Source organism: Anabas testudineus, chromosome 2 (genome assembly GCF_900324465.2).
Source record: "Anabas testudineus chromosome 2, fAnaTes1.2, whole genome shotgun sequence".
NCBI classification, from domain to species: Eukaryota; Metazoa; Chordata; class Actinopteri; order Anabantiformes; family Anabantidae; genus Anabas; species Anabas testudineus.
The window spans coordinates 23,234,181-23,260,718 of record NC_046611.1 but is presented as its reverse complement, the minus strand read 5'-3'; the positions used below and the strand labels follow the sequence as shown (position 1 = coordinate 23,260,718).

Genomic DNA, 26,538 nt, shown 5'->3' with positions numbered 1-26,538 from the left:
CCCTGTTGTGTCCGTCTGCCCGGGCTGACCACCAACACAACAAGATCCCCTGACTGGCTCATCTGGTCTGTGGCTCCTCCAGGGCACACAGTTCTCGACATCTACTAACATGAACGTTGTTATGATTTTATACTTAGTTAGTTTCCGGGCTCCCTTGACAAGCTTTGTAAATCTCAGCTGACATTCTCATGCTGCAGATGCCTTTCTGAGTTGTGTCTATTTATTGATGGCTTTGGCATTTCACTCCGCAGTTGCAGTTTTCACCTCAGTTATGAAGCCTCTCATGGCCATTAATTGATACACCGTTGTGTCCACTCCACGCAGCACGTGCAGTCACAGACCCTTCTCCCTCTGCAGATGGAAAGCATTGAAGCCTATTATTGTTCTGTTGGATGGGCGTCTTCCACCATGAACTCTTTGGCACACTTTTAAAGAGAGTGGCCTTAATGTATTCAGCCCTGATTCGCAGTGGCTTTGGCACCAGGGCTACCATCCCCCATGCTACACATGCACACACACACACAGCTCTTTTTCTTAGAAGAGAGGGTAAACATGTGTGAGTTGCACTGTTCCCTGGAACTTTTCCTTGTTTATCAAAAAGGGAATTGATGGGCCTGACAGGGGACTTCAAAGGGCAACATAAAAAGCATGAATTCCACCACCAAGACATTTCCTGTTTATCTCAAGAGAACTTCATGAAGGACACTTCATCACAGACCCAAAAAACAATGCAAGAACTCCCAGCATGTTTTTAGGCTACTCAGATTTGATTGTTACGTAACGTGTGTCTGTCAAAACAACATTTTTGAACCTGTGTCAATCATCTCATGTTTGCCAATGCCCCTACTATAATTACACTTTACACTGAACCAAACCACAGAAGTGGCCGAGTGTGCAACAGCGTCTCCAGACTCTCTGGGACTTGTCAAACAGAGGCCTACTTGTTAATGTTGTAGATTTTTATTTTTTTTTTTCTTTTGGTGAGGAGACTCAGTAATGGCTGTGACTGTCACGGCTCATGTGACAGTCTGTTTCTTCCTCTGGGCCGTGGATGCTTCATTGTTGTTTCCCAAATAAGTGGCAGGGCGACAGGGAAGCTATTGGGTGGAGTCTGTCTGGACACAGAGTCCTAGGCTCGCACTGGAGCAGAACAGCGTCATGCAGCCTCGCCTACTGTGTTGTACACCTTGGACACTTAAAAAACAAAAACAAAACCCTAGACGTTATCATTATCAAAACACGTGTTACATGAGAAGAGATAATAACGATTCATGATGTAGATAGCACTATTAAAGATTTATTTAACTGCCTCCTTTTTGTTTACTTACTTATTTTATTGCTCTACCTCGCCTTGGGCTAATTGTGATTGTGAGACATTTAAACCATTGCGATTGTTTTTTGAGGGATTTTATGTATTTAAAATTACAGTGGCTGGTATTTCACAACAAATTCACTGAAGTTACAGAAAACATATATAAATGGTCTGCACTTTTCTACTGGTACTCGAAGCACTTTTACACTGCATCACCCTTTAGCACACACACACTCACACACCATGCAGCTGACCTGACTCATCGAGGGAAAGTTGGGGTTCAGTATCTTGCCCAAGGACACTTGGAGCCAGTAATCAAACCACCGATCCCATGATTGGAAGACGACTGCTCTTCCTCCTGAGCCACAGCCGCCCCATATGTTGTTACATGTTGACATATAGCTGGAGAACCGCTGTTTTACACCTTGCTCCACTTTCTTTCGTGTCTTATTGTTGCGGTAACAACAACCCAAACCTGCAATAATGCTTTAAATTCCCTGATTCCCCTTCCTCTCACCTTATTGACTGATCATTATGTTACAGTGGGATCCAGGGGAAGATAATAAATCTTTGCTGAGTAAAGATTTATGTGTTTAAACCAAAGAAAACGTGATGTATAAAAATATTCTCTTTGTGGTTTTTAAAATGTAAAAGTTGCTCACTGGATCTCATTTCTCCGTCAGAATATTAACGTGTTTCCATTTATTAATTTATGGCGAATACTGCTGCATAAAACACATACATTATCATTTGTCACATATGAACCACGACTTTAACCTTTCTGTTCAAAACTAGTTGCATTAGCAGCCATAATATCTGTCATCTAACGTGTTAATTTTCACTATTAGCAATGCATTGTTCGGCCATTTTCACCAGTTTCGTTATGCATCACTTGTAAATCTTTGTTGTGAATCCCGAAACACAGAGACACAGATTGTTCCTGCTGACATTCAGCTTGATGTACTTGTTTGGCCTCTGAGGGTGACGCCCTAAATGGGGCCCTCAGGCTGAACAGGTTGGGGCAACGAGGGTCCAGTATTAGCAGGGGACAATAAGCAGAGCTCTATGTACACAGTTTTACAAGACCTCTCCCCAGATATCTGAGTCAAGCACCTGTGTTGACATTGGCAAAACACTTCAGTGTTCAGGTCCAGCTGAGAGTGAAAGCAAAGCATCTCAGAGCACCTGCGAGGGAGAGTTCAGGTGGAGGAGGGAAGGGTGTGTGTGATAAAAGTCTTCCTGAATGATCGCATTCGTGATCGTGAGTGAACACTGTGGAATTTCAAACATTAAGGTTCAGATGTGAAGGCGCTAGTTGGCCTTGAGGACACAATGCCGTAGACGCGACATTACATTGATTGAAGTCACAAGGCAAAATCTTTTGTAAGCACTACACTAACCTGAAGTGTCAAATGAGATTTTATTACTCGTGTCTTTCCTGTTTCAGTGACTCTTTTAGCTTTTCAGTTTCCGCTTGCTTTCGTGGAAATTGTAATGGAAAGATCAACAACTGATGATGAACCCTCAATAAAATAACTGTCTGAAACCACCCTCTTTATTGTCAGGGATGATTTACATGTGTTGTTGTTTACCTAAAAGCCTGTAATTTAAAATAGTAGTTTGACACATCATCTCATCTAACTCTGGACAGGAAAGCACATTAGCTTATTTCCCCCACATTTAAAAACCTACATTTGAGAATAGTTAATCTAAACTATGAGGTTGCTAAAAACCTACTTAAAACACAGATGACATAACCCTTAGAGTCCCCAGTGTTAGCTATGTAGAGAAATAATGACTTCCTGTTCATTTACTCACTTTTCTGGCACTATCAACCACATCTCACAATCTTCTCACATCTCACAAACGCCAGTTGCTTCTGGCACTGAGCAAACATCAATACACCAACTGATAAACTGTTAGTGTAGTTACTATTATTATCATCATTATTATTATTAATTTCTTTTTTTCTTTTCGTGAAACCACTGGTTTACCGAAACAGTCTCCTGAAGTGCTACAGATGATTTTAAAAAGCGTACTTGTGACAGTTTTGTTATTGTAAACGCTTGTATTTCCTCCGAAAAACACACTTCACTTCTGGGTTCCATGAAAAAGCGAGTGAGTCATAATTTCATACAGCTTAGTCAGTGTTTTGCTTTAACTGGAAATAAGCAACACCACACACAGCATGACAGCACCACCCACGTCACTATGGGAGATGATGTGATCTGTCTAGTGATGATGTTATTTCTCAGATAGCTCATTTAGAGAATAATGAGGGGCTCCCTAGAAAGCAGCTTATGGAGGCCCCCATGAATCTAGAAAAAATATTATCTATCTATCTATCTATCTATCTATCTATCTATCTATCTATCTATCTATCTATCCAATCAGTGATCACTGTTCTTTTTATATGAAATGGTATTATTATTGTCATTATTATTGTTATTATTATTATTATTATTATTATTATTATTATTATTATTCTAAGAACACAATAGGTGACCATATGTACTCTGTCGTGCAGGTAGTACAGTAACATTGGAGGACAGGCAGGAAGCGGCGTGGGCAGCCTCCCTGTGTCACCGCCTGCGTCAGACCAGACGCCAGGAGGGAGTTTTCCACTGACGAAAAAGGCTGCGCTTCTCGGCAGTCTGCTACAGACAAGGGAAGCGCTTCAGCTGGTACGGAGCCCCGTGCGGCAGCAGGACATACAGACAATAGCACCGAGAGCTGTGTGTGTGTGTATATGCGGGGATAAGCGCTGTGTTTCTCTCGTGCCATTTGGATTACTTACCTCCATCAACGCGTCGGCTGTTCATCCAACGCTATTCTGTCACTGATGTTGATCGGAGACTTAAATTGGTGGTGAGTACAGGCAGGATCGGGACTTCGCAGTTGGGTTATTGAACACCGTAATTTGTGCCTAACCTCAGCAGAAGAGGTGGGGGGGGGAGGTTGGGTGGTGGTGGTGGTGGTGGTGCAAATAGTTTGAATGTTCTTTCCTCTGAGTGCGAGTCATTTAAATGCGCTATTTGTGTGGATCTCTTCGAGAAAACGCTGTCACAGGTGAATCTTTGCTGCTGGTTTCTTTTCTTAAATTATTATATATTTTTTTTTTACACATTTGGTCGCGTTCGTTTAACGAGACGCTTTATTGGACATATTGACACGGTTGGCTGCTGGTTAAAGTGAGTTTTAACTAATTGGTTTCGTGGCCATTACACACACACACACACACACACACACTCACATGCACACACACACGCACGCACGCACACAGCTGATCCCAATCTGATAATGTGGCAAATGAAATAAAATAATTTGTTGGACTCCAGCAAAATCCGCTCCATTCACTTCGCCCCTTGATTCATTGGCTCCGTTGATCGCTGATTATTCTGGTTTGTAGGAACTTAGCAGCTCGCACCGGGCAGTGGTGGTTTGTGCTTTACATTAGAGCACGTTTTCGGCTGTGTATTCGTTTATCTGAACTGTTGATGAGGTCGTCTTTGTGTATTCAGCCCGTGTGGAGGAGTTCACCTCAGCGGCGCTGGTGCGCCTCTTGGAGCTAGAGCGACTCCTGAAGGCGCTACGTCGGAGCGCACAGCTGACGGGGCTGCTGTCATTAGAATTAGCATTAATTGAGGAATGATCGGGTCAGCGGAGAAAGAACACCGTCTGGATCCGCATTTAATGAGTGCCTTTTGATTTGCCATTGATTTTGAGCCCCTCCTGCAGTCAGGCTGTGAGCCAGGTGCGGATATTCAATGCTGAGCTCGTTCATTGTTTGAATCTTTTTTTTTTTCCATAGGTGCATGTGGATATTTCCTTGTCGTAATCAATCATTGTGACGCACGAATGAGACGGATTTCAGTGTAATATCTAGAACAGACGCCGGCGTTTGTTTATTCTCAACATTATGAATCTCCTCATTAAAAGATGTCGTTAATGTCTTTCAGCTCTGAAGCTTTAGTCTGATTCCCTTGTTTTAAAGAGCCAGACCGTAGCTGCTTTTGATAAAGCGACTGAATCAATTCAATCGTCTCTAGCGCGACCTCACCCGGATCATTTTTGGAATTGGGCTCCAGAAAGCTGAATGATCCTTTGTTTACAGAGAGGCACTAAAGCACTTGATGCTGAGCATTTCATGTGGCGTGTGTTTCTTAGGAATGTGCAGTGATGTGAAATAGCTCCTTCTCTGCACTTGCACAACATCATATTTCACTGAGATCCCACAGAAACACAATTTATTGACCAGTTTGTTGCCCTTTCATAAAACTAACTTAAATGACGTCAAGGCAACAAAAAGCTCTGTGCAATATATGGAGGAATTTCAAATACCATCTGTACCTCCTGACTTCCTCCCTGCCATTCTATGATCCTGTACTCAGCTAACCTTGTGGTGCCTGCAGCTGTCAGACACAGCACAGATAATTTGGATGGCTACTTCCTGTGCACTGCAGTGTATATTTCACAACCTCAGGAAGCTTACACACACTTCTACTATCAGTCTCCCCTGCTGGGAGAGGTGGCGGCAGCAGCAACGCTGGGTTTCGGCAAGGTTGCCTGTGCATGCTTCATTTTGATCACGCTGGCTGGCCCCTCGCTTTTGTGCCTAGAGAGGAGTGAGAAACGAGGGGGGGGGGAGGTTGCACAGAGTCTGCTGATGGTCTCCCACACAGCAATGGAGGGCTCCCATCTGCTTTGTCCTCTCACAGCATTCCATACTGCAAGTGTCCCAGTCTGGAGCATGACCCCTGAACCCAAAACCACCTCCTCCCTTCCTCCACACACACACACAGCCAAAGCTGCACAGTACTAGTACTAGTAGCAGTTTCTTGAGAGTTTCTCTCAGGTTGTGCACTCGGCGCTAGTTTTGATCTATGCAAATCTGACAAAGAGCAAATGCACAGCTATGGCTATCTTTTATGCTACATAGTGACTATCAGCCTTTTCCCCAGCAATTAAAGAGAAATGTTTTTAGTCTACATAATCGGTGAAGTTACCCAAATCAGAAAGTGCACAGTGCGACTCCTGCAGCCATCACCTGTGCATTCATGTTTGGCCTGCATAACAGATTAATGACAGTGGAGGGCATGTGAGCTCCACGTGCAGGCTAATACCCTGTAAGGTGTGGCTGGGAAAGGTGGCTTGCTGAGCTGCCTTATGAGTAGGACTTTCCAGTGGTTAGCAGTAGAAACACATCTGGATTAGATAGAGCTTGTGTTCTTCTCCCACTATTACAGCAAGACTAGTGTTGCCAGAATGAAATTCCTGTGGCTTGGAGACATGACATTATTTATTTGTTTTGAACGATCCTCCCTCCTTCTTCCCAATACCTCTCCTTTTTGGAAGCAGTGTGTGCACGGGTCAAAGCAGAGGAACAGAATGTTTCTGTGGCACAGTCACAGCGAGCTTCGGGCTCCAGTGAGAACAACAGGCTCATAGAGGAGAAAACAGGAGCTCCCCCTGCTTTGTTCCAGCAGGTGGAGCGCTTCAGAGTCACAGCTGAGTTTAAGAAATGAACCAGTGTTTCCCCTGCTGTGAAAGAGCTGGAATCCAGCCTACCGTTGCTGTGGTGGCTCTGATCAATTACCTTCGTCTTCTCCGTGACAGAGCAGGAAGTGAAAGGTGCAATGCCTTGAAGCCTGGAGGGTGGATGGCTTGCCCAGACACACCTCCACACATGCAGGATGACTCCCCGACTCAACATTATCACATTTTATGAGCACTCAGTCAGTCATTCAGACAGTGCACACAGTTGTCATTGTGCCATGTAAATGCTGTCAGCTGGAGATTGTCACTCCCACCCATTCTGTTATCAGCTGCAAAGGTGCTTGACAAGCGTGCAAGGGGGCAAAGTCAGCTGTGACTTGTCCTGTTGGACTGCAAAGCAGTGAGGCAGTTTAAATAGGCTGCTACTTGATATCTCTGCATATTCGATGCATATTTCTTGACATGAATGATTTGTTTTTTTGTTTGTTTTTTTGTTCTTTTGCAAACTTCTCTATCAACGTAGGGAGACTCAAGTTAAGAGTAGGGTTTGTGAGAAATTGAGAAACGATGGAATACATTCTTATTGCGTCTTATCTTGTAAAATGTTCTCAATGAGAGATTGAATAAACCTGCCTACCTGTATCTTAATAAGGACATAAGCTCCCTCTGCAGATAAAACAGGAATGAATTGTGATTCTGAAGTCATATTAACATCCTGTAGCTGGGCGTATCAAGATAATCTTATTCGACTGACATAGTTATGCATCTGACTTGAGCTGTGTAGTGCTTCTGGTGACAAATCTCCTCGCTGGAGATTTATCTTCCCAACTCTGTGACAACCGGCTGGGGAGCACCTCAGCGAATGCCTCCTTTATCTGCTGCCTGTGTGTGGTTGATGGAATGACAGTGATGCATAATTTAGTGCTCGTTGAAAACATGCTGTGCTCCTTCTCTGGCTCAGCTGTCCGATCACATCCATTCTCCATTTAGAGCAGACATTCACAGGCACTGCTTTCTTAAGGAGCCAGCTCTGAATTCTTCTCTCTTTTATCCCTCCCCCTTTTGCAAATGAGTCATTGCACGATTGTTGTCTTTTTACCCTCAGTCCCTTGTTCCATTCGCTTCTCCTGCTCTCTTGGCCTTGTTCTGTGGGTGCAGTGGCTGAGCAGGCTGAGAAGCTCCAGATTGACTACAAGCCGTCCCCTTGCCAGGATTAACCTCTCGCCATTGTTTCTGCCCGTTGAACAGGATTAACAAATCAATGTGTCAGGTAGACTGCATTCAAGAGACAATGACCCAGTTCTGACACCACTGCCCCCCACCTCTCTCCCTCTCCTCCCTCTTCTGCCTCACTGCAGCTTTTAATTAAAAAGACTTTGCTTAGCTGGCGCTATGCACTCCCTTGAGGATGCATCACAGCGTTGTTTTTTTTTTTTCCTTTCTTTGTTTTTTTTTTTTTTTTTTTTTTTTTTACAGGGAATTTGGGAATGATGGCAAAAATGTAAGGTGAGCCTATTTGTGCTCTGCTCTTCTAGCACAGGGATATGCACGCTCTGTCGTGGCATTTAGAACACACATGTTGCCAGATAAATGCTTACATACAGTAAGCAACAGATGCTGCAGCCAGGTGTTTCTAAATATTCAAGGCAAATCCAATTATAGAATATTAGTAGCTGCAGAAGGCATTTCTTGGTCGAGTTACCTCATGGTTGAGAATTAGGATGATGCTTTTCTCATTGGTTCAGCAATGTAAAACACGCTGGAGTACTAAGGTGGTGGTCACAGTGTGGAGAGTGCATTTTTGTTTGTTGCAAAGACAATATGAGCCAGCTCGACCTATTGCAAGGTGATTCATTCATCATACATGCACTGGGGATGACAGCATGTGACGGCAGTGGTAACAGTAACCCCTTATACAGCCACAAAGCTGCCCCCACTGCCCATGCAAAGGTGTCAGCCTCTTGCCCTTGACTCTGACTTTTCCTTTATCCTCATCAAACAGAAGGCTAGTTTTGCATAATTGCTCCCTGTTGCATGCTGAAAATGACCCTGCATACCTGCCTTTTCCTCCCCCCCTTCTTCTTCGAGTGCTGACACTCGCATAACATCGTGATAATAGAAACCAGGCACGCAGGTCACGCATTTTAAGTTCCTCTAAAGTCAGTGGAGGAGCTTTGACGTATTCTGCATCAGGTAAATTTAGTTCCCTGCTAAGGTGTGGTAATGACAGTTAATTTGTTTTTTTGGCAGGACAACTTGGTGTCTGGGTGTCTGATAGGTGACATTAAGGATTAATTTTAACTTGGTGTAATGTAATAGTGTAATTTGACGAGCCTTACTCTGCCCTTATCCAAATATCTTCAAAGCCAGAAAGAGACAGACTACAAAACTGTCCCAATTATTTATTTTATTTTATTTATTTATTTTTGCAAAATTATAGGTATTTCCAAGCAAATATTTAACAAACACAGCTAAAAATAACCAAAAATTGAAGAGAACACATTCCATGCTCAGGCTGCAGCAGCTGTAAGAGGTTTGGCCATGACTCTGAAGACGATAAACAGTTTGGTGGCGAAATGATCTCTTTATGACTTAAGTAGAAACCTTCTCTCCCATTCCACATTATCAAAGGGAGTGTCTGCGCTGGAGTGGAGCCCAGTCATGTCTTCCCTCTCTGCCCCACTTCCTGCCTCCCTCCACGCCTCCATCCCTCTCTCAGTTAGCAGGAGCTCAGCCCCAGACTGTGATGATGACCTGGCTTGTCTAGTAATCACCTTTTGCTTCCAAAAAGTTGTGAAGAAGATGTCTGTCTGTTAGTCAGAGCTATGTGACACATTTATGTCCTAAAACCATAATGCACCAGCAGTAAACCTGCCTTCTTATTTGACATGTTAATTTTTCATGTCACTGGTTTTTGTTCCTTTGCCTAGAACGAGCTGAGGAGACAAGAGGTTAATGTGGTTGAGGTGGATGAGGGCATTACTCTTTGAATAAAAAAGCCTTAACATATTTTTTCGCTGTCTCCGTCTTTCTCTCACTGTCTCTGTTCCACAGAATTGATTGTTTTTATCGCTGAACCAGCACCCTCTCTCACGGGAGTTCTCAAAGAATGCATTCAGGAGTTGCATAACATAACATCTTGACTATGCATAGCTGTACATATTTACTATGAGGGTCATGCGGACCAACTAAACAGGATGAGTGGCAAATTGCCCTGGCTATGGCCTGCATGTTTGATAGGGATGGCTGCCAAAAGCGAATGGTTGAAATCAAATGCCTGCGACTAGATGTGGTTCCCTCACAGCTCTGTCCTTTCTCTAATCAATGCATTTGCAGAGCTGATGGGATTTGGTAGGGAGTGAGGGGTCCAGTAATTGTTGACTTATGCGAATAGGCCTGATTGATTACTTCCTGTTCCATACACAACTCCGACTCTCAGCTGAGTGCGGCACAAGATTGGGATGTATACGGTTTCACGTGGCAAGGCACAGGACTAGGTTTCACCAATAACACTGAAAAAAGTCTATATGAGCACAAAAGCGTCCATGTGCAACATAATAATTTATTTCATGTTCATTTACTTTGTTCATAACATACAGTTAGAGTATTTCTAATGGTATCTTCTTGAATTCTTTCATGATCAAAGCTGTTAAAATACAGTATGAATAATTTGCTAATAACCTCTCCCTCTGCTCCTTCCTGCAGATTGTTCGCACTGACGCCATGAGTGGGCTTCTCAAGAGGAAGTTTGAGGAGGTGGATGAGGACCCATGCTACTCCTCACCATCACCCTCCTCCCTCTCCTCTGCCTGCTCAGGCTGGGACTCAGAGGGGGAGAGCTGCTACTCAGACACCCTGGATTCTACTCCCAGCAATCCCAGCTCGCCAGCAGCAAATTTCATCAGTGAGTGTCCAGTTCTAGCAACAATCAAACATAGAACAAGCTGATGGCAAATGCTTTTAAATATGTTCTCTCACCTTGTCTTCACTGCTTCACCAAGCCCTGATAACAAACCCATAAACATGGGGGAGAGGTTAAGGAATTTAGGCAGCTGACAGCCAATGGAACACTTCACAGAAATAATATCGGCCTTCTGCAATGAATACCCCTTTTGATTTCATGCCCTAAAGCTGCAAAATGGCTAATCACATTATGCTGTGGCTGCTCACCTTGGCTCCTTCTCCACCTTCTTCCCACAGCCTTGCAGACAGACAGAACCTCATCTTTCCATGAGATATGTGGGTCAAGTGGCTTCAGGGTCTCTATGTCTGTATATCTGTGCCTCTGCTGGCCTTTAAGGAACTGGTCAGTTTGGAGAAGGGATTGTAGTGTAGGGGAGATGGGAAAACAGTTGTGAGGTTTCCAGGATAGTGGGGAAGGGAGCCAGAAAGAGAAGCATGGCATGATGCCAAGGCTGGGAACACACAGAGCCTTGTCTGGAGCCCGGGCATGCACCCAGCACAGGTGCTGAAAGAGGCTGGGTGAAGGGATACAAAAAAGGAGGGTTGGACAATCAAGAAAAAAGGCATGCAGAAATATCTGGACGAACAGAATGTTTTAATATTCTAATCTTGTTTGTTTTGGAGAGGAAGTTGTTTGGGGGGTTGGGACAAGAAAGCTACAGTTTTGAGGCAGTGGAGAAGGGGTCATTTGTCTCCTATGGGTGTCATAAGCCTGACTGAATTTGATGGATGTGAAGCTGAAGCCGGCAGTTTGTTTTATCTCCATTAGCCCTAGTGGCACATTAGACGGACGACATAGTAAGGCTATTGTGGTCCCACTACCTTTATTGAGGTAAAGGGTTCTTATTCTGCTTTGAGCTTCAATTATAACACCCAAGTACACAGGTTTTCCTGTTTGACTTCTGTTACCTTTGAGTGCAGTTGTTCAGGGTGTGTCACAAGAAAGCTCGGTTGATGAGAAAATGGGACTTTACAAGGAGTTTCCTACCACATAATAAAGGTAATGCCCAACACATGTGGAGCATTATCATCCTTTGTGTTCATACATGCACACAAAAAAAATAAAATAGCATTGAGTCTGAATGTTTAAGCAGTGGAAAATGTTACTTGTCAATTAGCAGCTCAAATGTTCCTCCACTGAAGACATGGAATTTATAACAAAGCCTAAATAATTGTTGGACGTGATCCCATGTGTGGTTCCACTTTAATTTCCATATGGTTTCATTGTACTTGTCTGGATATAGAAAGATGATTGGTTGCTGTGGGTTCTGAATGCTTTTAACGGCGAAGGAACCTTTGACTCCTGTTAGTTACTGGGCTATTTGCAAGGATTGTCTGTTGCAGGGAGATCAGGGTGGACCACTTTTATTCCTGCCCTGAGAGCTACACTTCCACCCTCCACCCCATCCGGAAGCCTCAAGCATTTACTCACTGGTTTGTGACCCTGGCAGTTCTGCTTCCTCCAGTGTGTTGGCCACCGAAGGGAAATTCCTGGGCTGGGTGGTTTTTGTCGCATGGCAGGGCAAGAAACAAAGCTGAATAGAATCTTGAGAGTTTAGGTTTCATTTTACAGGATCTAAGTGTGTGGGACTCCTGCTGGCAGTTTCTTATAACTGTGTACGTGATAAGGCTTGGTTGAGGAGGGTAATGAATCAGAGGGGTGTCCTCTTACAGCCTATTCAGCAGTACAGAGTTTGCATGCGTCTAAGAATTTATATGGTGGGATCTTATGCCATCTAGTGATGCACAATAGCAATCATTGCTGTACAAAAGAATGACCAAGTTGCATTCTCCTTAAAAAAACTCAAATCAAATAAATCTATCCTTTCTCCATCTACAGCAACATCTATCCTTAAGAAAGCCAAGAGGCCACGGCGGGGCAACGTGACCTTCGACCAGGTGACAGTGTTCTTCTTCCCTCGGTGCCAGGGCTTCACCAGTGTTCCCAGTCGAGGAGGATGCACTCTGGGTATGATGCAGCGCCACAGTGCGCTCCGCACATACACACTTGCCGAGTTTGCCGTGGAGCAGCAGCTCCTGAGGCGTGAAAAATTCCTCAACCGACTCAGGGAGGAAAAGCTGGAAGCTCTCAAACTGAAGGTAAGCAAACTCGCACAAAGGATGTAATCTGGAAAACTCAAACTATTCTCTTATCAATGTGACAGTTAAACATGGTCCTTTTTCTCTCCAGCTCACTAAGAATGGAACCCAGGAGAGTGACGAGGCAGAGCGGCTGACAGTGGACGACATCCCTGAGCATGACATCGACATCAGTGGAGCTAACCTTGAGGAAGGCTCTTTCCTTCAGCCTTACCCGTCTAAACGCCGCTACGCACTGCTCAAAGCAGCCGGTGTAAAGAAGATTGACAAGGAGGAGAAAAGGCAACTGCATGAGCTAAGGATCTCCAGGGAGAATTGTGGTTGTGACTGCCAGGGATTCTGTGAGCCTGAGACATGTAGCTGCAGCCTTGCAGGCATCAAATGTCAGGTAAGAGCTGCAAATCCACTAAAACTTCATGCTCATGGTTTAGAGGTTCAATGATAGGAGCAACTAAATACAATACAACTTGGGGGGTGGTGGGTTCTGTTCCGCATATTTGACAAGTAATTTAACTCCTTTCTGCTTGTTGCAGATGGATCATTCCTCTTTCCCATGTGGCTGCACCAAGGACGGCTGCGGAAACACAGAAGGCCGCATTGAGTTTAACTCCACGAGGGTACAGACACATTATATCCACACCATCATGAAGCTGGAGCTTGAGAAGAGGCTGGAGGAGCAGTCCAGTACAGAGGAGGATGAGGAGGAGACAACAGGGGCTACCACCTTACCAGCAGTGCCCTCCTTCCCCTTTAGCTCAGAACTGGCAGCATCTGGCGAGAACAGTTGCAGCAGTGACATGACAGACTTATCGGACTCTTCGGGTCAGAGCGAGGACTCTGAGGCTGGTGAAAGCCCGTGTGAGCATCGCACCCAGCTGGATGTTGATGAGAAGGGCCTGAGCCGCATCCTCAGTTTCAGCGAGGCAGAAAACTGCTCAAGAAGTAGCAGGGACGATGGGGATAAGAACAGCAAAAACACTTGCTGCCTCGACCAGCGGCAAGAACAACAGCCACTATCTACAGAGGCGTTTAGTAGCTTTAGCATGGTGGACTTTGCTGATGAAAATGACAATATTGACGCTGCACTGTTGGACTCTGCCAACGATCACACAGACAATCGAGCAACAGCCATTTCCGAACTTTTAGACGAGAACGCCAACCAGGGAAATGCCCTATTCCACAGCAGTAGTGTGCCACACACGCCGTCTCCCACCATCGATCGCTCAGCGAGCTATAGCATGGACTTGAGCCTCTCCTCTGAGTCAGACCTGGAGTTCTTTGATGGTTTTCCCTGCTTGGGGCCCAGCTCACTCTACAACTCCCTCAAGGAGTATGAACACATGGACAACTTTTTTCAGTTTCAGTTGCCTAGTTACCCCAGCCTCCCTGTGGCTAGCGACCCCGGGACATGTCTCCTGGAGTCACTGATTGGCCTTTCAGAGTCTGTCCCAGAACCCCCTGCCACATTTACAGACAATCAACTGTTGGAGGAAGCCATGAAATTGTCTGTGATGGAATCTGTGAAAGTTTGACAATACATAAAAAATTATGAACAATGCAAGGAAAATGAACAGGGTTTGGGAGGAGACCGAACATGCACATAAGATGTCAACATGTTTGATTTTGGAGGAAGCTGTGATTTCCCTCTTGCCTAATAATTGTTCAATTTCCAGACTTGCCTTCAGATTGTTAGGAAAGCAGTTTGGGGTTGATGCAGTGTGCGATGGCAGCTAGTGTTACAAGTGAAAAGATACTAAATAGAGATCAATTCGACCAGGCCCATAAAAACCAATGATGGCTCTCAAGTCCTAAGACAGCTCTTTTAACCAAACCAAGATCACCAGGCGTTTACTAAACAGGATTCAACCTTTACTGGGGCCAGGTTGGGTGTCTCAACACAGCTGAATGTGCACCTCAGGGACTTTTTCTAGCTTTCTAGCTTTTGGAGGTAATGTATGGTGACCATTGCTGTGATGGCCTTCATATGAAACCTGAGTCAGATCACAACATTGTCCTGTTCATGCCCTGCCTTTGGGCTTACACCCAGATGACTTGAGTAGGTGGGGTCCACCCTGTGTTGAATCTATGGGCTCTCTCCTCAAGATCACTCCCAAGGGTCATATATGGTACAAAAAAATCCCTCTAAAAGCTCCTTGATCAGCACTTTATCTGTGAAAAATAGTTACGTATGAATAGGCATTGTTTTGGTTGTATTGGGTCGATTCAACAGTTCAACGCTAAATTATGGAGATTCTTATTTATGAGCTGGGTAACTAGAAATGATGGCTCATACCATTAAAAGCTGTAGCTGTATTGTCTTTATTACTTTTGTTTTAAATTATTTTCTTCTATGATTTTATTTTATTTATTCCAGATAAAGCCTACTTTCACTCAAGAAGCACTGTGGTTTGATATTTTCACCTGAAAGTGCAATCTTTCCTTCCTTTTCTCCATATCACGTTCATGCATTGCTATGGGAAATGGGACCACAAGTCCATCAGAAAGTATTTAATATCTATTCTCGTATACATTTAACATTTTTGGTAACTTATTATGTCATTATTTCATTAGTTATTTAATTTAAGACATTTTTTGGCAATAAAATTGGCTGTTGTGAAGTTTTTACTGGATGTGCCTGCTTATCAGGGGAGCCATGCCTGCCAATGATTTGTGCACAGTGCTTCCATTTACACTTTGGGACTGAAAACTGTGGAATCTCCCTAATCACTGAAACTAAATTATGGGTCTATTGTATCGCTGCCTATAATGTAACCATAGAAAATTACACTAATATTTTGTAACTAATTTATGTAGGTTGACAAAAGAATTCTAATCACTGACAAATTGAATATTTTATTAAAAATTAGTAATTTTCAATTATAGAGAAATGTATACTTATGAAGGGTTGTCACTCAAGTATTTTCATAGGCAGACTTATGGTTAGATATCTTAGCAAAATGCCTCTAAAACTAAATAAATTGCAAAGATCAATTTGATTGTACTCAGAATTTTTTGGAAGTCTGTGACTTGGGTTACAATATGTAATAAATTACACATGTAAGGGTTTGTGGATAAAAACTGCATATATTATACATTTTTTATCGCACACACAAACCCTGAAAATTAAAGAGTTGCCTCATTAACTATAGAACAAGACCTTTCAAAGGTGATTGTGTCACCTGTGTGAACAGTTGAGGGACACTAGAGAGTTGATGTACATATCTCACCCTTTCTACAGCTGTTTCAACAGCCTTTCTGGACCCTTAAGAAATTATGCATGCAGGTCCTGTTTGTTAAAACTTGTTCTGATTAATTGTATACTTTGAAAAGTGCAAAGTGCACACTGAAAATGTATTATTTGCTTTTTTGCCTTTTTGATTTTTTTGAAATCCATCCAATGTTCTTATGCCATGAAGAGGGCACTGATTTCTCTTGTACAAAAACATCAATTCTCATGAAGAAATGGCAACAGTGAGTGTTTATAAATGTAATGTATTACAGTACAGCTTATTTTATTTTATTTTCAAATAACGTGTCTTACTTCTCGCCTTTTGTGTTGTACATATTTCTGCTTGAATGGTCCTGCAGAGCAAACAAAGCTGCTTTATTTTTTACATATTCACACTTTAACCTGCTGTTCAAAAACAGTTTCTTTCATCTAAGCCATTTTGACAGCCTGTCCCTCCAAATAATAATAATAAAAAAACATTTTTTAAATGCTTGACTCTGTTGTTTATTTGCTGATTTGTCACATGCACGACAGGAAGAAATAGACATTTTACTTGCCACCAGTGAAAGCACATCAATTTAAATATACTACATTAGATTTAGTTCTGCCTATTGTTGGTTAAATTCAGTGTCAGAAAACATAAAACTACTTCTTCAATGCATATGAAGCCTATAACTATTGCATCTGCTCTAGGCAAAACCACTTTACCTCAGTAATTAAAGAAGAACCAGGAAAAAAAAGGCGTTATTTAATTTATCTTGTATATATTTTATGTAGTCTAAGTTTGGGGGGTGGGAAGAAAACACTTTTTAAACACTTAAATCAATCGTCAGCTAAAATCATATTTTCAACATCAGGACAATTTACAGCTCAAACTGGATGCACTGAAATGGCACTCTGGCATTTTTTGTTGTAACCACTGGAATTCGTTGGTGGTTTCTAGTCTCCACGGTTAAGAAAAAAATATTAACTTAATGTGATATCGTGCAGTAATCTCCTGACGACCACCACAAACATATGGCCAGAGATTCCAGACAATGAAGAAATGTAAGGCTCGCGACTCACATTTAGCCACAATTAAGACACTGACAATTGTCAGAGCACAAAGTGGATGTTGCTTGAATTTTGTTTTTCATTCGCTGATTCCAAACACATCAGAGATTTAGTTCCATATTGCCTAAACCTTTTTACCTAAAAGAGGTGCAGGCACTTTGGTCTATGGTTTGAAACATCCATCAAAACATCTTTGGCAATTTTTCTATCATCTGAAGTTGAACTGTGGGAGGCCAGCAGATTGTAACCCTTCCTCCATTTGTGTGTATCTGACCACTGATCCTTTTAACTGTGGCCCCATTTGCAGACATGCAGGTTATGAGCAAAGTGCATCAACAAAGAATCCATCCATTACGCAATGCATTACTCAGACTGTGAGAAAGAGTTACAAGAAATGCATCAAAGCATAAGAGGAACCAGTGCGTTTTTAGTGTAAACACGGGGCACCTTCGCCCCCCTCTGGCAAAAGAAAGAATGACACGCACACCAATCCCTGGGATGCATGTGAATTTTATTTCCCAAGCTTTCGTTGGCCGGTTTGATTGTGCGACCTAAAGACTCACTGCACAATCTGAAAAAAACACACACAGAAAGAAATGTGACGACAACTGACAGGCGGAGACATTTTCAACTCAAGTAACTGAGGTAATAAGGGGCTTACTGAATAGATCCAGTCCTCAAAGGCAGAGACTCTGGTGAAGACGGTGGGTTTAGTCACTTGGTTGCACCAGCCAGCTGGGCCATAACTGACAACACCATGGACTCTCCAGGCTCCATCGGTGTAACAGCTCAGGGGACCTCCAGAGTCACCCTGAGACAGGTAGAAATAAAAACACATATAGAAAGAGACCATGCTTAGTCTATTTTATAAAGCTTTTCCTTAACCAGAGCTCACACTGTTGTCAGGATGATTATCTTTGATCACTGACAACTTTATTTGGCTGCAGAGTCATACAAACCTCAGAATAAATTACCAAATAGGTATGAAAAACACAAAAACGTGTATTCCGATGGTAGTGGCCAAACTGTATTTATTACCAAAAATTAAACCCAAAATATTATCAGCGGAGCAATATGATAATAACCAGAAGCAAAACTAATTTTGTAACAAAAGTGCCCTGCCTGAGGCTGATGTCTGTTAGCTGTACCTGACAGCCTGATATGATTCCATCCCCTCCTGCGCACACCATGGTTTTCAGGGCATTGCTTCCCCACCAGTTAGGCCCAGAGCAAACTTCATGCTCCACCACATTGATTGGAGCCACCTGTAGTATCGCAGGGATGCTTCCATAATCTGTGGGGGAGACAGAACGAAGAAGGAGAGTAGGGATTCAATATTTAAATGCGGATAAATATTTAAATCTGAACATGTGTGAATGTCTGCTTACAGTCCATGAGCCCCCAGCCAGTGATGTAACAGGTGAAGCCATGAGGCAGCACCTGATCAGGGTAGGGAAGGTTGGCGATTTCCACGTAGCCGTTGTTTTGCACAGGATTAGCCAGTCTCAAGAGGGCAATATCATTTCTAAAGGCAAATATAAAAACACTGATTGGTATCATGTAGTATTAAAATGCTGGATTTTTATTTTGCAGTAGATCAGTGGCTACATCATTTAGAGGTAAAATGATACAGTAATTCTGGTTCCACCTAGGTGTAAATGAATGCGGTAATAAAGATAATTCATAATGTCAGTATACTGTATGTGTTTTTGAACAACTCGCCTTCTTAAAATGGAGCTAATTTAAGAGAAGGAGTCTAACTTCACTCCACTTTACCCTTTGGCAAGATCTTCATTCCAGGCAGGATGGACAATAATCCTTTCCACACGGATGAACTGCTCACTACCCTCATACTTATCCAGGTTATACTCACCTACCACCACACGGTACTGATTAGCCTGCAGGCTGTCAGGGAGCAACAAAGACACACATGGATTCTAGATGTTACATGTTCAAATGTTATGTAATAGGTGGTTATTTTTGCAAGTTAGCATTTAGCCCCAACCTGAGGATACAGTGAGCCGCAGTCATGATGTAGAAAGCATCAATGATGCTGCCTCCACACAAGTGGTAGTATGAACCGTCACCATACGAGTCATACTGGAGAGACACCTGTGGGGAAACAGTCCAAGTAACAAAAAATAAAGGGGAGAGTTTTGATTTGATTCCAGAAATCATTTCATATTATAAGGAAGCAACTCAAAACTTGAGGAAGCAAGTTTTACCTGCCATTTCCAGGTGTTGGGTGTAGCATCGTGTCCTCCGACCACCCTCGGATTGTGCACAAAATGGTTAAAAGGCGCCTCAGCACCAATCAGCCCTTTGGTGAACAAGTGAATATGTGAACAGAGAGTACGTTTGTAAGATCGTTACCATGTTCAGGAAAAAGCAGAAAAAAATCTACGACAGCTTATGTTGATGTATTTCATGAAAACTTACAGATGCAGGAGAGAAACGACACAAGCCAAATCATGTTGGAACAGTGATACAGTTAGCTTTTAACCATTTATATCAGTTTAAAATTGGAAGACCTTCAAAAAGTATTGGGCAACTATTGAGATACCTGCCAATCCAATACCCACAATCTATGTGGGTTATTCCATATCACATGCACTGTGGGTAACAGAACAACACTGTGACGACTGGGGAGCAAATTGCAAATGTGCGAAATATCATATAAAAGATTTTCCACAACTATAAGAACGTTTTAAAAAGAAATCCACCTCTTTATATATGTGTGTATATAGATATAGTACTTGATTTAGGAATTTTAAAAACAAGCTCTGGCATTTCTTATCAGGATGAGAATAAAAGCAGATGTTTTCCTGTGAAGGCAAAGTCAGGTAGACATCTGTAGGTGTAGGAAACTACTATGCACACAGGTGTTATATGTAAGTTTTTATTAGGCTTTTCTCTGTAAGTGTAATAAAATATGATGAAAGCGATATTTTTATAATGTTTAATGATAAAGGAATACAAGTGTAAAATTATTGCATATGCTTATTTAGAAATGTAAATAAATATAGGACATAATTTGCTCTTAAAATAGAAAGTATGTTAAAGCAGCTATAATTAACAGTTTAGGGTAGATGTTGCTGGTTGTCTCTGCGGTGGGACATAAAAGTCAAGCACTATGCAGGTTATTCACATTAGAAACATACTCTGAACGCAGCTAATTTACTGAATCAGATCACAAGTTGTATAAAATGGAGACAGCACAAAACAACACAAATACAAAACAAATAACAACAGAGGTGTTTTTGTTTAGTTGTTTTTTACAACATGTCTGATTTTGCTGAGACGTACTCTGCCTATGTCTTCAAACTATTCTTATGTACAATTATTTGTCTTTTACCCAGTTTATCATGGATAATGACAAATTTTCATTATTTTGATTTTAGCTTTTACTTCAGCGTGTCTGTTGCTTGGCAACTGCAGCTAATCGAGCGCAGATTGCTGCAAACTAATTCTCTGTGTCGTAAATGTGTGACTGATTGCCCTGAAGTATAACTTATATTTACAGTAATATAAAGCACTTTTATTAGCTTATTATTTATGAAAGGAACTATCAGTGTGAGAATTTACCATAGACTGCACCTCTGGTATCACGTGTTGTTGTAATCTTGACTTTTACTTACTAGCATGAATACTGATTTATCCATAAATCAGTTTAATTAAATTAAGCCTTCGTTCATTTATCAATCTATTCATTTAATCTAATCTAATCTAATCTAATCTAATCCAGTCTGACCACGTTCAAAGCCCAGAACAGGATCGATTTTTCGGTCATCTTTATTTATTAGCTATGCCTGCTGTCAACCTACCTCAGCACTTTCGGTGGCTAGCTTGAGTTGAGTAGCTAGCCTTTAGTAATGCCTTCAAACATTACTCTAACTCAGTGACTTTAAGTCGGTGCTTGGAAAACGTAACTTTTGAAGGCGATGGGGCTGCCGCAGAGCTCGTTTTTGTCGGACGGTGGATCTAATAGTGGATATCATGTCCATGGGGTAGGTGGTGTTGCAGTGCAAGGTTGTAAGTTAGCCACAGCCCTCGGTTCGTCCCTACAGCTTTTTGAATGTGGCTTAAATGACTCATTTTTAGTTCGTTGAATTGTGAGCTATGCACGTCGTGAACAGATAGTCTGTTGTTGCAGCTTTTATCACCGAAGAAAGTGTAATAACTGTAAATATAGTTTAAAAATGTGGTCAGTTTTAGTGGTGTCCGCCCATGATGAGGTGGCATTTGGCACCAACCCAGGCTGTGTGACTGCGCTGGAGACTGCGTGAAAGTGTTCAGAAGTCCCTGTGGAAACTAATACTAATAAGGATAAAATGCAAAATACACATCCACACATTCCCTATGTGAGAGACACCTGCTGTGTGATGTCTCGCAGCGGGTAGCCCCAATTTGTGACTTTTGCAGTACCTTAAATTGACACAGGAGGGCGACTGTACCAGCTGCGAACAGAATATAAAGTCTTCATGTGTTTGTCTTTTTTTAAACTCAGGTCCAAGAGGACTCGCCTGCTCTGAAAGCTGGTCTGGAGCCTTTCTTTGACTTCATTCTGTCCATAGGAAATACCAGACTTGTGAGTTGTGATGGTATATTGATGATTCAAATGTTGTACAGTTTGATGGGAAATTGTAAGTTTCCTCCCACTTTCCAGCGTAGAGTAACTTTCTTTCTAAGGACAACAATAGAGTGATGGGTGTCTAATGAAAGGTCTTTCTTTGTGGCTATTGGTACCTATTGGAACCTGTAAACAAACAACTGCTGATGTTCAGTAACCTAAAGAACATCATGCTCCCCTGTTTGCTCCATTAGTACAACTGTTCTCAATATAATCCTGATCAATTAGCCTTAAGAAATGATTAACTAGCCATACCAGGAGACTGATGCAGAGGACTGACAATTGCTAATAATAGGCCTCTATACAAAAATGTAGATCATTCTTTGAAAGTCATCTGATTAATTTTGATTGTTTGTGATTTGCATGAAAATGTGTTTTTCTTTGGAAAACAAAGCAATTTGCAAGTGATCCCAAACTTTTGAGCAGTAGTGTATTTCTTTTTTCCTTACTAAAGATCTGACCTTAATTACAGTCTAATAAGGTAGAAAAAAGGTAGCTATAAAATCGTTTTATGTTCTTCTGCATAAAATTAGTTTTGCCCCCTCTGAGTTGTCAAAGCTGGGATGTTCAATATTTTTTTTTTTTTTGCAGAATAAGGAGAGCGACTTGCTGAAAGACCTCTTGAAAGCTAATGTGGAAAAAGCAGTCAAACTTGAGGTGTACAACTCCAAAACCCAGCGGGTGAGAGAGCTGGAGGTAACGCCCAGTAACATGTGGGGGGGCCAGGGTCTGCTGGGCGCTAGTGTCCGGTTCTGCAGCTTTGAAGGAGCCAATGAGAACGTGTGGCATGTCCTGGTAAGTCAAATGTGATTGTTATTCTCATACATAAAGTCTCACATTGCAACATTTAATTCAAGTTGGTTTGAAATAAAAAATGTCCTTGTAACGTTCTAGGATGTGGAAGTTAACTCTCCTGCAGCACTGGCTGGTCTTATTGCACACGATGACTACATTGTGGGAGCTGACCAGGTGTTGCAAGATGTAGGTTTTCTTGTTTTTGCTTTAATTCACTAACACTAAACCTGTAAAGACATTCACGCCGAACAGCTTTGAACACAAAGTGTTTTTTAAAATTTTCCCCCACAGTCAGAAGATTTCTTTTCTTTGATTGAAGCCAATGAGGGGAAACCTCTGAAGCTGCTCGTGTACAACATACAGACTGATGAGTGCAGAGAGGTAGTGGTGACTCCTAACGGAGCATGGGGAGGTGATGGAAGGTAGACATTGATTTTCTTTTCAGATTGAATTACACACGAACAGCATACTGCTATTCATTGTTGTACGTTATGCGTACACTCAGAACATGAACTGTAAAACCTTTTCGTGTTGAATTTCAGCTTAGGTTGTGGTATCGGCTATGGCTACTTGCACAGGATCCCAACTCGTCCAGCTCAACCTTGCCGACCAGAATAAAAGTGTTCTGCAATCCACAGTAACTGGCAGCAGTGAGGAGACGGTGGCAAGTGACCACACTGAGGTGAACAATATCGCTTTACTTTATAAAATGCACTCTGTCTTAGAGGTTTTCATTAAGTCAAGTCTTAAGCACTGTTTTTTTTTGTCTTCAGGTGCCTTCAGTGGCTGAACGTAGCCCCCTGAGTGTCAACAAAATAGATTTGAATCAAATCGAAGTAGCTGTCCAGGACCTGTCTGTAACCTCACCCACACATCCAGCTGTGCACTTGGGTAACCAGATCTTATCATAAGAAACATGAATTTATTTTCAGTATCAAATTTAATTGACTGTGCTGTATATTCTTACTCTAAAATAATGGGCATTTGTTCTATGCAAATTGTAGACAGTTCCGATATACCTGAAGCAATGACTCCAGATATGTCGGACATGGTTTCCATCCTTGATGTGGGCCAGAGCTCAATGACTGCACATTATGGAGATGACTCTGGTGATCAGTGTAGCTTGGGTAGGTATCTGTACACCCTCTACAAGCGATTGAATTGTGCAGCCGAGTGGAGCAATTACATGTTTTCAGTGGCATCCTGCTTGAAAAGAAAACAGTCGAAACCAGCTATTGTTGACAAGCCTCACATTTCTGGGTTCAGTTATTGAATTAGCTGGTGCTTTGTGTTCTGCTTCTGCAAGATAAACATAACCTCACAAAACAAGTTGAACAATATCTTTGATCAGATGACAACACAGCGAAAATAACAACGGCAGGGAATTATTAAATAAGGGTAAAGAGTAAATCACATTACTTTATTATATAGAAGTCCCTATTGTTTCTTTTTCCTACAGATAACTTGTCTGTTGACCAAAGAGCTTCATCTCCAGAAAAGGAAGACCACTCAGACATCTCTGAAACAGCTGGAGAGCCAATCGTGGCAGCTTCTCCATGCAGAGAGGCTGCAGATGACCTGTTTGCCCCTGAAGTCACTACACAGATCCTGTGTGACACAAATGTCCCACAGATGCAATATGCTAATTTGGAGCCTTCTCTCTCAGCCAGTATGACGGAGGAAGAGAAGTCGGTGCCTGCTGTGACAGACAATTAAGAGGACTGCTGTACCGCTAACACGCATACATGAAGATCAGGTGCATACCCTGACTCAGAAAAGCTTCCATTATGATAGTAAGTTGCAACACTGGAACAAATTTTAATTGAAGAGTTTTATTTATACACAGGTGTCCTGCTGAATTGCACATTTAAAAAAAAAAAAAAGTATGTTGACCGGAAAGCTGGTCACATAACCGTTTGAATGTATTTTATAATTTAGGCACAACGTATGTCTCCGTATGAAACAAGCCTTAGCTGAGTCGTAGTTGCTGTTAAGCGTCATCCTAGTCTGCACTAAAAAGCCAAAGGTGAAACGTAGGCTGTACTTTATTGTTCTTACCATTTATCACCTGCTACATCGGATGAAACACTCCCATTAGTATGAACAGAACGTTTATCCTTCATGTGGTTTGAATTTTATGGTTTGGAATATGGATTTTCTGTTTCCTGTGCGTTGGGTTTGAGAAAAGTACACATTTAAAAATATCTCAGGCACCATGTAAGCCTTTTTTTTGCCTTTTGTCTTATCCTGCTGTTTTTAGATGTCGGTTTGGTTTTGGTTGGTGTAAATGAGTGAGCCACGTGTAGTGCGGCTCTTTGAGTGATTTCTGTTTCCTCGTTTTAATGTAGATTTTAATTAACTTATGTTCCTGATTTTTATGGATGGATGAATATATTCAAAGATTTATACAAAAAAAAAAATGCTCAAAATAAACCTGCTGAAGTCTAACTGTCTTTTTGTTTAGATGTGGGTATGAGTAAGTCTCACTGTTGTATGTGTTTAAACCAGAGAAGTAAAAACTTATAGTGACATGTTCACATGTACTCACATGTACTGATTTTGAGCACTTAATACAATACATGTGTCTTTTTTTGGCTTATCCCAAATGTAGGCCGCTACAGTGGATCATGGTTTCTATGTTTACTTGGCACAGATATCATGCCAGGTGCCCTTCTTGACGCAGCCCTGGACAGTGTGGGGGTTTGGTATTTTGTCCAGAGACACTGTGACAGATGGCTGGTAGGAGTCAGGCTGCAAACCACTGACCCTAGAGTCTCACTGAGTCACTGCTGCCCTCACCTAATACAATAGGGTTTTTTTTTTCTACTCATGTCGGTGTCAGTCACTGTGCTTCATGCTTTCTGACAGCAGGTGTCAGCAAACACCTCACATCCATCTCAAGAGTCTCAGTCAGTTCTCTGCCACTGCAGCTTTCGAAATGATGTCACATTAGGTTTTGTGGTCTCTGTCAGGTCTCTTTTGCATTCGAGATGGAAACAATGCATGTGAGACCCACTGACATGAGCTCAATGCTGCATATTGAATGAAGCCCATGGTAAAGATATTATGAATGTAGGATTGCCCATGTTCTGTAAAGTATATGGGACCTGCTACAGTATATTGACCAACTCACTTGGCTGATAAACCCATCTTCAGGGTGAAATCAGGAACAAAAAAGGGATGTTAATTCTACTGTAGGTGATGATAGTCCTTTAGCTGATGATGCAGACACCTAGCTACAGTATGATAGTGTTTGTTTTTTACTATTCAGTCCAACCCCTGAGGCTCCTTGTGTCATAACACACATCGACATTTTCTCTTGATCTGGTTCTTTGTATCATTTTATAATTCTTGATCAGTTTAAGCAAATATTTGGTGAGATGCAAAAAAAAAAATGCTTTGTAAATATTAAGAATAATAAAAAACTAAGCAGGGAAACTACAGTAGCAGAGGGGGAATGTGCCTCAATTATTTACCAGAGCACTCCTCAGATGCAGGGGGGGATGGGCATTAAGGGAAAGAAAAGACTGAGTGGGGGGAAGAAAGACAAGAGGGAGATGGATTTGTGTCATGTCCACCAGAGAGTGAGTGGTGTTTACTGTGGAAGCTTTCCTCAGACACACCTGTGTGTTTTAAATGAGATTATGTTTAAAAGAAGTAGTAGCTCAGGAGCGTAGGCTCTGCCTGCACTCTAAAAGCCGAGATGTTGCCTTTTCAGAAAAATAAAAACCTCAAGCTTGCCAATCGATCACCTATTGAGTACATGGTGTCTGCTGATCTACATATTTACATCTTTTCTCATGATTATGCTCCTTAATTGTTAGTATTAGCGACATGAAGATAGCATTTTTGAAGAAGCAGCCTGAGGCAAAAGCCAGCAGCTGCACGCCAGGAGGAGCCAGGAGGTGACGTGGAAAGGGGACCACCTCTTGAGAAACGTCCCTTTGCTCGATTTTCTCC

The 26,538-nt window shown here is 42.1% G+C and overlaps 3 protein-coding genes across 3 annotated transcripts; 2 read left to right on the top strand and 1 right to left on the bottom strand.

Moving 5' to 3' along the window:
* The first annotated feature begins 4,037 nt into the window (after positions 1-4,037).
* On the top strand, positions 4,038-14,403 carry csrnp1b (cysteine-serine-rich nuclear protein 1b). Its single transcript, XM_026362504.1, has 5 exons — positions 4,038-4,180; positions 10,514-10,712; positions 12,612-12,871; positions 12,963-13,259; positions 13,405-14,403. The coding sequence occupies exons 2-5, from the start codon at positions 10,532-10,534 to the stop codon at positions 14,401-14,403; spliced, it is 1,737 nt and encodes a 578-aa protein (XP_026218289.1). The 5' UTR covers positions 4,038-4,180; positions 10,514-10,531.
* Positions 14,404-17,645: 3,242 nt separating this feature from the next.
* On the bottom strand, positions 17,646-19,628 carry LOC113163980 (elastase-1-like). The gene is made up of 8 exons (XM_026363051.1): positions 19,593-19,628; positions 19,379-19,473; positions 19,159-19,265; positions 18,930-19,058; positions 18,542-18,678; positions 18,302-18,447; positions 17,815-17,964; positions 17,646-17,724 (listed from the first exon to the last, which is right to left on the bottom strand). Exons 1-8 carry the CDS (start codon positions 19,624-19,626, stop codon positions 17,713-17,715), a joined length of 810 nt encoding a protein of 269 aa, XP_026218836.1. The 5' UTR covers positions 19,627-19,628; the 3' UTR covers positions 17,646-17,712.
* Positions 19,629-20,968: 1,340 nt separating this feature from the next.
* LOC113162839 (Golgi reassembly-stacking protein 2-like) lies at positions 20,969-25,077 on the top strand. The gene is given in 10 exon segments (XM_026361065.1): positions 20,969-21,160; positions 21,661-21,741; positions 22,375-22,578; positions 22,678-22,764; positions 22,870-23,000; positions 23,121-23,181; positions 23,183-23,260; positions 23,352-23,469; positions 23,583-23,705; positions 24,038-25,077. Coding segments are annotated over 10 exon segments (1,206 nt in total). The 5' UTR covers positions 20,969-21,094; the 3' UTR covers positions 24,295-25,077.
* Positions 25,078-26,538: the final 1,461 nt, after the last annotated feature.